The sequence below is a fragment of the Platalea leucorodia genome (genome assembly GCF_965183815.1).
Source record: "Platalea leucorodia genome assembly, chromosome: 15".
NCBI lineage: Eukaryota > Metazoa > Chordata > Aves > Pelecaniformes > Threskiornithidae > Platalea > Platalea leucorodia.
In genome coordinates this window covers 319,359-329,434 of record NC_138837.1, presented here as the reverse complement: position 1 = coordinate 329,434, position 10,076 = coordinate 319,359, and the positions used below count along the sequence as shown (strand labels likewise).

Sequence of the window (10,076 nt, the reverse complement as noted above, 5' to 3'; positions counted from 1 at the left end):
AAAGACATGTATTTCAATAAATAGAAAAATAATGCCTCAAGGCATACTAAGACAACTAGTTATGTGGTAAAAGTGAACTTAAACATGACATTTTCTTGTGGATAAATTCCTACAAAAATGCATATTATAATTTGTTATCCTTTCCTGCAAAGCACATTAACTTGCCAAGGGGGGCGGGAGGGGAAGAAGCTGGACTGGGGGAGATTATTGTTCTGCTCCAAAATGTATCTCCTTTATTCCTTTTCAAGGCATTAGACTGCACTTGCCCTGTGAAATGTGTAAAGTAACCTGCTGGATTGTGCCCCTTTTCTTATGTAACACAACTTGTTTTAGAGATCTGGTGCTCATTAAAGAGTTAATGCTTTCCATATTGTTCAGAAGAAACTATAGTGCATGTATTCGTCTCAGCCTTGTAACAGTATTTTTCAACAATTGAGAAATTTTGATGAAATGATAATTCTCTTTAGTTGCTACTACCAAATGCTAGTTTTGATTTAGTTTTGTGAAACTAATTTGCTCTTTGGCAGCAATACCATTCGGCAGGGCAGAGTAGATGCCCATTGCTAGACCACCTGCTTCCAGATCTTTCTTCTGTGTGGCAATCAGATGGGTGTTCAAAAATCACCTACTGTATTCAGAGACCAGTTGAAGATGTGATACCATAGTAAATATATATTAGCATTTATTTCTCCTCCAGGGGATTCCAAGAATATTCAGTTCCTCCTGGATTTCTCAGCAGCACTTACATTCCAAAAGACCAGTGCTCTTTCTCTCTTTTTGTTGCTGTTTGTAGCAATACCTGGTTTTGCCACTTGCCCATGACCTTTTAGGCTAGCTCAAATTTCACTACAAAATTCCAGGAGCCCAAAGTTTCAGGTGTCTGTCATTACGGCCTCCCTCAAGCTGCTGAGTACAAGAACATTCTTCCATGTTCATCCTCCCTGACAGGAGGCTGTAGCCAGGTGGGGGTCAGTCTCTTCTCCCAAGTAACAAGCAACAGAACAAAAGGAAATGGCCTCAAGCTGCACCAGGTTGGATATTACGAAATATTTCTTCACTGAAAGGGCTGTCAGGCACTGGCACAGGCTGCCCAGGGCAGGGGCTGAGTCCCCATCCCTCAAGTTATTTAAAAGATGGGGACATGGTACTTAGGGACATGGTTTAATGGTGGACTTGGCAGTGCTAGGTTAATGGTTGTACGTGATGATCTTGAAGGTCTTTTCCAACCTAAACGATTCTATGGTCTTACGTTCAAAGACATTCTAAAAACAACAAGCAAAGTGCCAGGCATGCCCTGAAGACCTGGCGCAGGGAAGGCCCGCGGGAGCTTTCCCAGCAGAGGGGCCTTTCGTCAGGCTCGGCCGCGGCTCAGCTGCCCGCCGGAGGGACGGGCGCCAGGCGCCGGCCGCACGGAGGCGGGAGAAAAGCGCGGACGCTCCGCGGCCTCCTGCGGGCGCGGGGGAGCGAGGGCGCCGCTGTCGGGCGGGAGCACCACCCGGCACCGCCCGCGCCGCGCCTGCCGCGGGCCTCGCCGCCTCCAAGAGGCGCCACCTCGCCAGCAGGAAGCGGAAGGGCTGACCCGCTCGTCATGTGACCGGGATGCGGAAGCTCTTCACAGGAAGGGGGGCTGCTTCCGGCGTCGGCCGGGCTGGGGCGCGGAGGCGGTGCCGGCCGCACCGAGGGCTGGGGCCGGGGTCGCATCCCGCTATGCGAGAGACTCTGAGGCCCGCAGGTGAGACGCTGCCCGCTCATGGCCCGCGGGAGGCCGCGCTGCCGCCGAGCCTAGTTGCCTGGGCCCGCTCTGGGGCGGGGCGGCGAGCGAGGCCTTCCCTATCTCCGCCGCGTCTGAGGGCCCCCGCGCTGCTTCCCGGCCGGGGCGGCTCTCCCCGGTGGACCGAGGAGCCGCGGGAGGTGGGCGCTGGGCCCGGTCCTTTCCTGGCTCTGTTCTAGGAAGAGCCGCTTGGTGGGTCCGCCCGCCGCTCGGCCCCGCGGGTTGGGGGGGGGGACCGGCATCGGGGCCTGGCCGGGCCTGTGGCCGCGGTCTGTAATGCCCTCCAGACAGGGCCCTACCGGCGCGTCCGCGGCAGCTGATGCGGTAGCGTTCGGAGGTGCTGCCACGGCAGATGTAAGAGATTAATTTCTTCAAAAGCTCTATGTACAGAGAACGGAAGTAACTACTAGCACTTTTTACAGTAATTTAATTTTTAGGCAAGTAATATGTCCTTTGTATGTTTCACTCTGTTCCAGCATGGAGACTAACTTTTTTGTTACTAATTAAAATAGAAAGACTTTGTTCGTTATGAGTTGGGATAAAGAAATTGCAGAAACAGAACGGACTTTAAAAGGAGGAAGTGAAACCTCTTTGGAAAAACAAAGTTTTCTTGACGTGTATGGCTTTACTAATAGAAAATAATTTACTTATATTTTGATGGCTTTGGTTTTCATAAGAACTTAAAATATATAAAAGACTGCTTATACGTGGCATTGTTTCTGTGGTGACATGCTGAGTCCTTGCTGAAAGATGGCAGTTTAGACTAGCAGTAATTATATAAGGTCTATAGACGTGTCTCTTTAAATTTCAGTTGAATGTATCCTGAAGGCTTATCTTTTTTTGTAGGCAATTATTGAAAAATAGAGTCTTATATCTGAGAATATTCTGAAAGGAGGTAAAGAACTGCATCTGCATTAAAAAATCTGACTGTTTAAAAGAAGTAGATATTTTATAATGTACATTAGGTATAAGATAACTGTTTGAAATACTTAAATAACGTTGTCAAGTTGTTTTAAGCAAAATGGAAAGAAAAAGTAACGATTGAACTGGCAGGCATAGTATTCTGTTACTCTCTGGAAAAACATCAGTAGCTGATTTGGTCTCCTGAAGTGGATTAGTTGTATGGGTACATAGCAGGACCGATGCTTTGAGGAAAAAAAAAATGCGCAGTGCTGAAGACAGTAAATTTAAAGGTGGTCTTCTACTATTATGCAGGTGACAACTTGGAGAATATCAGCTGAACTGCAAGCTTTTCAGAGATTCCTTTTCCAAGAAAGTAATTGAAAAATCTGCTGTTTCTAATATTCCATTGGATTTACTACATTAAGAACTATTCAGACTACTGAACAGTTTATATTGACAATTGTACAGATTGTTCTTGGACTAGCTAGAAGTGGTTATATGACAGCTAGATTATAAATGTAGTAGTAGTCAATCCAAATTCCACATTTATGCTTGAGGTATGACAGTTTGTGGTAATTCACTTCTGGTGAGTTTATTACTGTCCCTAGACTTTTTATTTCACTTGAAAGGTGGGGAAATGGTGCTATTTTCTGTTTTGCACCTTCATGTGAAAATTTCCATATACTTTTGGGACTACATCTCAAGAAGCTTGTTCAAGGATATGCATAATCATTTTTAGGTTGTCAAATACTCAAAAAGCAAGCTGGGAGGCCTGAAGGTGAGGACTCTCTGGGGAGTAAAGCTTTGTGATGTAAAGGGCTTTCCTCTTTCAGAACAGTTAGTCAAAGCACTTGAAAGTAGTGGTGTGTTAGATTTGCAAGTTTTTAGGCTGTTTCCTCAGTTGATGCTTCTTGGTTACTGTCTCAGCAGAATGTAACTGCTTGCCCATGATTTATGTGAGGCAGTATTTGTAGGAAAACCACCTTGTGCCACCAAGTGTTTTAAAATTATGACTGGCTCTCACCTTAAATCTGAGGATCCCAAGGTCGTTGGTAAACACCTCTTAAGTTAAACAATTGCTTCAACCAGTAAAACAGTAATGACTTATGAAAATGTGAAAGTGAATGTGACTGTATACAGCAAGTTATCATGCTCAACTACAAAATTTTTAGTCATTTGACTGTCCTCCAATGGGAGCTTTATTCAGTCTTTTCAGTTCCCCTTGCTACCCAGCACTGGAAATTAGTGTAAGACTTGAAGGAAGAAGGAATCTGTGGTCAAAAAAGGTACCTTTTTTCTTTTGACTATGGTGCTGTGATTACTTATGGTTACAAATGGGTTTCATAAATAACAGGTTATTCTTCCCAGTCTGTTTTCTTCAGAGACCTTCATAAGAGAGTCAGTTTGATACCATGCTTCTAGTGAAAAATTAAAATGAAATTAAAAGCATAATCTTCACAGTTCTGCAGAAGATGCCAGTTTCAATGTTTGCAAGGAGTTTGGGCCTGTATTTATTGAAAAGTCTTGATGGCTTTCTGATGCCCATGCTCTCTTCTCTATGGAAACCCAAGTCACCTTTATATAAGGTAACGGTGAATAATCTGTGTTCACCTATGCTCCATATGCTTGTCGTCCTTTTCTCGCTCTGAAACTTTGGAGATGGAACACTGAGTTTTGAGGGGGCTGGGGGAGAGTTGTCAAGAATATGAGTTGGAAAACAGATCAAAATGGTAAGTAAGGGATTATGTAACTAAGAGCTGTTGATTAAACATTGAGTGATTTACATAATCACTCCTGTGTAAGCAGCAGTGTTTGCTTACAAAATGCAGACATTTCTGCACTTAGCAGCCATACATTTGTGCTGATGTGCCAGCGTTTTAACACAGTGCACCAAATGAGCAGTTTTCTATTGATGGTTACATAATTGTATGGAAAGTACTATGGTTATTGTACAGGCTCTCTGTAGCAGGGATTCATTATCATATTTTCTCAATTCCGTATTTCCATAGAAGTACTTTAATTTCAGAGTCCTCCAACTGTTTGTAATGCAAATTCTATTTTTGCACCATATTAACAAACTGCTTTAAATTCTGTATGTATATGCTATCTGCTAATTTACTAAGTATTCTCTCTCACGTGTGCAGCCCCATCTGTTAAAACTTTGACACTTTACCACTTACGAGAAGCAGAACTTGACAGAGGAAAACTGCTTGCTACTCCATGGCCCTTCTGGAATTCCACTGTATTCAATTTACACATTATCAAATTGAAAAATTGCACAAGTTTAACTTATTCAGGTAGTTAATGTTGGTTTTTTGTCGTTGCATTTAAATTTGTCATTATTTCTAATGATAATAACATGCAAATTCATCTCAAATTCAATTTAAAATTTAAAGTAGACATTTTAAAGAATTGTATTCCTACTTAAGACTGTTAACTTTGTAATAAGACATCTGGATCATGTGGGAATACAAACATTAAAATCTGTGAGCTCTTAGCTGAGCTTCTAGCATATAATTGTTGCGTTGTTACAAATATACAAGGTACATGCAGAAAAAAATCTGTACAGCAGAGATATCGCTTCCCTGATTAACATTTTAAATTCTGTAAGGTTTTTCTTGAAGTAAGGAATGTTATAATAATATCTGAAAAAGCTCAGAATGAAAAGATGGGATTATAGTCCTGCAACTGTACAAGATGTTCCTATTCCACCTTTCAGTTAATAAAACGGCAGGGAAATACCACTAGAAGAGTCATAAGCCTCATTCTCACTAGGGTTCTATCTGTGCTGCCTTTGTCATTGTATGAATCCATATGTTTGCTTTTGAAAACTTCATTTAAAGTGGAATATTTCATAAGAGTACAATCAGTCTTTATTGGGGGATCAATGAGATGATTTTGTTGGCAGCTGAAATGCAGAATCTTTCATATGCTGTTATAAACTCTGGGACATCCTGGAGTTAGAACTCTACTGCTATCATTTCATCAAATAACTGTTTTTGTTATCCTAAACTCATGCTTGAAATGCTTAATCTATTTTAACTGGGTAACATGCTGTTTGTAGCTCCTGCTGTAGTTGATGAGTCCTCTTGGATAAAAGAAACACAACAAAATTTGCTGGCATAGCCATTTGTGGCCTCAGTACAACTTCCAGAAAAGAGAGAAATAAAGTGGGATAGGAGAAATAGAAGTACAGGAGTGACATAGGTTCCAGAAAATGTTGGGTTGAGTTCCATGTGAGAAAAAAGTGTAGAAGGAAATGGAAAGATCAATGCTTTACTAAGCAGCATTTCTGATTTTTTTTTTTTTTTTTTCTCCTTGCAGCACAACCCTAAATTTGTAATGAAATGGAGTCTGGGTCAAGCTCTTTTCGAGTGGAATTTCCAGATTTTTCTAGCACCATTTTGCAGAAGTTAAACCAGCAGCGCCAGCAAGGACAATTATGTGATGTGTCCATTGTAGTTCAGGGCCATCTCTTCAGAGCCCATAAAGCTGTTCTTGCAGCTAGTTCACCTTACTTCTGTGATCAGGTTCTCCTAAAAAACAGCAGGCGAATAGTCCTGCCTGATGTGATGAATCCCAGAGTATTTGAAAACATTCTTCTGTCTACCTATACAGGTCGGCTGGTAATGCCTGCTCCAGAAATTGTTAGTTATTTGACAGCAGCAAGTTTCCTTCAGATGTGGCATGTAGTGGATAAATGCACTGAAGTGCTGGAGGGGAACCCAACAGTTTTGTGTCAGAAGATGAACCATGGCAGTGATCATCAGTCCCCGAGCAGTAGTAGTTACAATGGCCTTGTTGAAACCTTTGAACTTGGCTCTGGAGGACAGACGGAATTCCACAAAGTGCAGGAACTAAGGGATGGTGAAAATGAAGAAGAGAGCTCTAAAGATGAACTGTCATGTCAACTGACAGAACATGAGTACCTTCCCAGTAATTCTTCAACGGAACATGATAGACTTAGCACTGGAATGACAAGTCAGGATGGTGAAGAAGGCACTAGCGATAGTGCAGAGTATCAGTATACCAGACCTATGTATAGCAAACCCAGCATCATGTCTCACAAGCGGTGGATCCATGTGAAACCAGAAAGATTTGAACAAGACTGTGAAGGTGTTGATAATCCTTATGATGAACACCAAGTTTCTGAATCGATGAATGCCATTCAGGCAGATCATTCAATCCAGTCTTCAGGTGTTGAAGACTTCCATATAGGTGACAAAAAGATGGAAGCAGAATTTGATGAACAGGCAGATGAAAGTAATTATGATGAACAAGTTGACTTCTATGGCTCTTCTATGGAAGAATTTTCTGGTGAAAGGGCAGATGGAAATTTAAGTGCTCACAGACAGGATCTTATGATAGCAGCAGGCTATGGTGAAGGCATTGAAATGGCTACAGGAATCAAAGAAGAAACATCCCTCACTGGATTCTCACATGCTGATAAGCTGTATCCTTGTCAGTGTGGTAAAAGCTTTACACACAAAAGTCAGAGAGATCGGCATATGAGTATGCACCTTGGTCTTCGACCTTATGGCTGTGGTGTCTGTGGTAAGAAATTCAAAATGAAACACCATCTTGTAGGCCATATGAAAATTCATACAGGCATAAAACCATATGAGTGTAACATCTGTGGGAAAAGATTTATGTGGCGGGACAGTTTTCATCGGCATGTGACCTCTTGTACCAAGTCATATCAAGCTTCTAAAGCTGAGCAGAGTACTACTGAGATGAACTAAGACATTAGTGCTTACGTTTGTTTGGTAGAGTAAGCAAAATAAACTAATTATGCAAATAATGTCTGGTACTTGCTATTGTAAATTCTCAAAAAAACAAGTTCTAATGATTATGCTGGTATAAGCAGACCAAACTTTTATTTTATTTTCCACAGTATTACTCCAGGTGTTCGATGTGCAAAGTGCAAATGGTTAATCTGAAAGGTGCTTGCAAAGTGAGGTCTGTAAGGTCTTTGTGACATTGATTGTAATCACGGCAGTATATAGCAGCTCTGTTGTTTTTCTGATTCTTCTAAATTCGCAGTAAAACCCAGCTTTAAATTGACCCAAATCCTGCAAATACTTACATGAAGCAGGAATTCAAGTAGCCCTCTTAATGAAAAAGAGAACTAGGATGATCAAACCAGGTTATATGAATTCACATTTTAATGAAAAAAAATTAGAATTCCACCTCAAACTGGCGACTGTCGACATACTTAAGATGCATCATTAGATAGTCTACATCATTAAATAGCCTTTGCTGTATTGCTTAATGAAAGGCTGTGTTAAAGATGGTTTGGCTTTCCTTTATCTGTCTCCCATTTTTTTATCCATCTTCAGTAAAACAAATGTTGTCTAATTTTGTGCCGGTTTCTATTTAGAGTCTGTAAAGCACTTAAATATAGTTGAGCACTATAAACTTCAATTTGTATTAAGTATAATTTGTCTTTGCTCCTCTAGGGTCTAATGCTGTATGACTCTTGGCTTGACTTGATTTTGATTGCTACATTGTGAGAGCTTGTAGAAGTGTGTGTAATAAGTATGTCTTGTCAAAAAAAAAAGATATAACATTTGGAATTTATACAAAATAATCGAACATTGCAACTGTAGTTTTCTGCTCAGATTTTTGTGGCTTACTACAGTAGCAAGTACCAAACTCTGTGGATTCATGAATGGACTTTTTATTGGTACAAAAACTTCTTTGAGAACTTCTATCTAGTTTTAGAAACCTGCTTTAGGAAAACGATGTAGTCATTGATAGGTATTTATACTTTTAATTCTTTACTCTTTGGATAGTAAGAACTACAATACAGATTCTTGGTACTGAACTACTGTGACTGGTTACATGTGATCACAAGCAGCCAGAGTCGTTTACCTCTTGAAATGAAGTTGCTTGTGGAAAAAAGTAGAAAGTATGGCATTTGGATCTATTAATGGTACTGCAGAACATGGTACCATGCTCATGTCCGAAGTCTGGATTTTTGCTGGGGAAGTGGCACTTCTGCTTCGTTAGGATGAGGATCTGTATGCTGGACTCTCATTCTTGGAGATAGATGGAGGAGTGTTTGTAGTTCTGAGAGATGCTGCCAGCTCTGCAGGTAGAGTGAATGCATCGGTTGTAAAGGAGGCAACAGTATTTTGGGGTTGAAAGCTTAATGCAGTCCTATGCAAAAGCAGTTAACCCTTCTTTGTAGTTTACTGAAACATATTTATAATAAGGAAAGCGCCTTTAGACCATACATAGACTATAACAGAAAGAGGTGATGTCCAAGTACGGTGCTGGTAACATGGGGAAAAAGTTAACCAGCATCGAAGGCCTAAGCCTGTCTGGCCCCAATTTATGTATTAGATACTGCAATATGCAGGATAATGTACTTAAACAGAAGACCCTGTATGGTGAAGCAAAACCACACCAAGATAATTACTATTTAGATGCTTTTTTGAACTCCCAGTTACAATTTGTCTTAAGATACAACCGAACTGTATCCTGAACATGAATGTCTGGTACAAGCTGGGGGTTTACTACTCAGTTGGCTGTAATTACTGTAACTTCTTTTCTGGCATTCTACTTACAAACTTTAATTTTTTTAAGAGGCTCTTAATTCTTAGTCTTCTAATGCTTCAGATATTTTTCATATGGAATTTTGTTAAAACAGATATTCCCAAATATGATGAACCCATTGCTGGCAATGGGCATGAATGGTCAGCACCACAGAGTTCCTATTCTTCGCACTTAATTGAACTCTACAATATACCATGGTGGCCATATATAACCCTTGTAATCAGGGTAACTAAACAGGGATTTGCTCACTAACACTGTAACCTGCTTAATGTATAGAAGCACTTTGTATTTAAAAAAAAACAAACCATAAAACTTTATAGGTATGTTTTTTAAAATTAGAAATTATATTCCCTTTATGGTTTGTTTCCACACTGCTAACACTGTCTTTTTTAATATTAAAAAAAAAAAAATTATAATGCTTGCCTGTTTACATGAGTGTAGAGGAAAGTGTTCTTGCACTCAGTGGCCCTATTTTTCCATTCTCCAAGGCCTTACTACATACAGGGTGTCATTTCTGCAAGTACCATCATCACATTTGAGGGAAGGTATTCTCATACTCATTTCAAGAATGATCTTGTATATTACATTAGTTCTCAACCCCTTTCAAATTGTCACTTCAGTGTCACATAAAAAGGTTAAGGGTGCCTCTTCCCATTTAACCATAAAAAAGGCTGGTCAGAAACACGAGGCTGAAAACCATGGTCAAGCAAAAAATTATTTCTGTTAAACCCAGACCATCCTACAGAGCTGCCAGCAAAACTGTGTCTTTTACCAGCTTGGAATGACTTTTATATGGGACATTTCAAAGTCAAACATTACTCCTATTTGCAGTTAGATTACT

The 10,076-nt window shown here is 40.5% G+C and overlaps 2 protein-coding genes across 4 annotated transcripts in view; both read left to right on the top strand.

The window, feature by feature from the left end:
- The first annotated feature begins 1,609 nt into the window (after window positions 1-1,609).
- On the top strand, window positions 1,610-9,275 carry ZBTB43 (zinc finger and BTB domain containing 43). Of its 3 annotated transcripts, XM_082327161.1 has the most exons (3): window positions 1,610-1,732; window positions 4,819-4,971; window positions 5,999-9,275. In XM_082327161.1, the coding sequence occupies exon 3, from the start codon at window positions 6,022-6,024 to the stop codon at window positions 7,414-7,416; it is 1,395 nt and encodes a 464-aa protein (XP_082183287.1). In that variant the 5' UTR covers window positions 1,610-1,732; window positions 4,819-4,971; window positions 5,999-6,021; the 3' UTR covers window positions 7,417-9,275. The 3 variants fall into 3 exon arrangements, with proteins under 3 accessions (XP_082183287.1, XP_082183286.1, XP_082183288.1); XM_082327160.1 differs by lacking the exon at window positions 4,819-4,971; XM_082327162.1 differs by lacking the exons at window positions 1,610-1,732; window positions 4,819-4,971 and adding an exon at window positions 3,026-3,047.
- The window catches only part of ZBTB34 (zinc finger and BTB domain containing 34), a 24,188-nt gene continuing 21,250 nt past the window's right edge, over window positions 7,139-10,076 (top strand). The window contains exon 1 of the mRNA XM_082327156.1: window positions 7,139-7,228. The gene's annotated coding sequence lies outside the window, so the exon portion shown is untranslated. The remainder of the gene's footprint in view (window positions 7,229-10,076) is intronic.

What these genes read in the sequence shown, in the direction of transcription:
- ZBTB43 (XM_082327160.1), top strand. Translation starts at nt 6,022, where the DNA reads ATGGAGTCTGGGTCAAGCTCTTTTCGAGTGGAATTTCCAGATTTTTCT.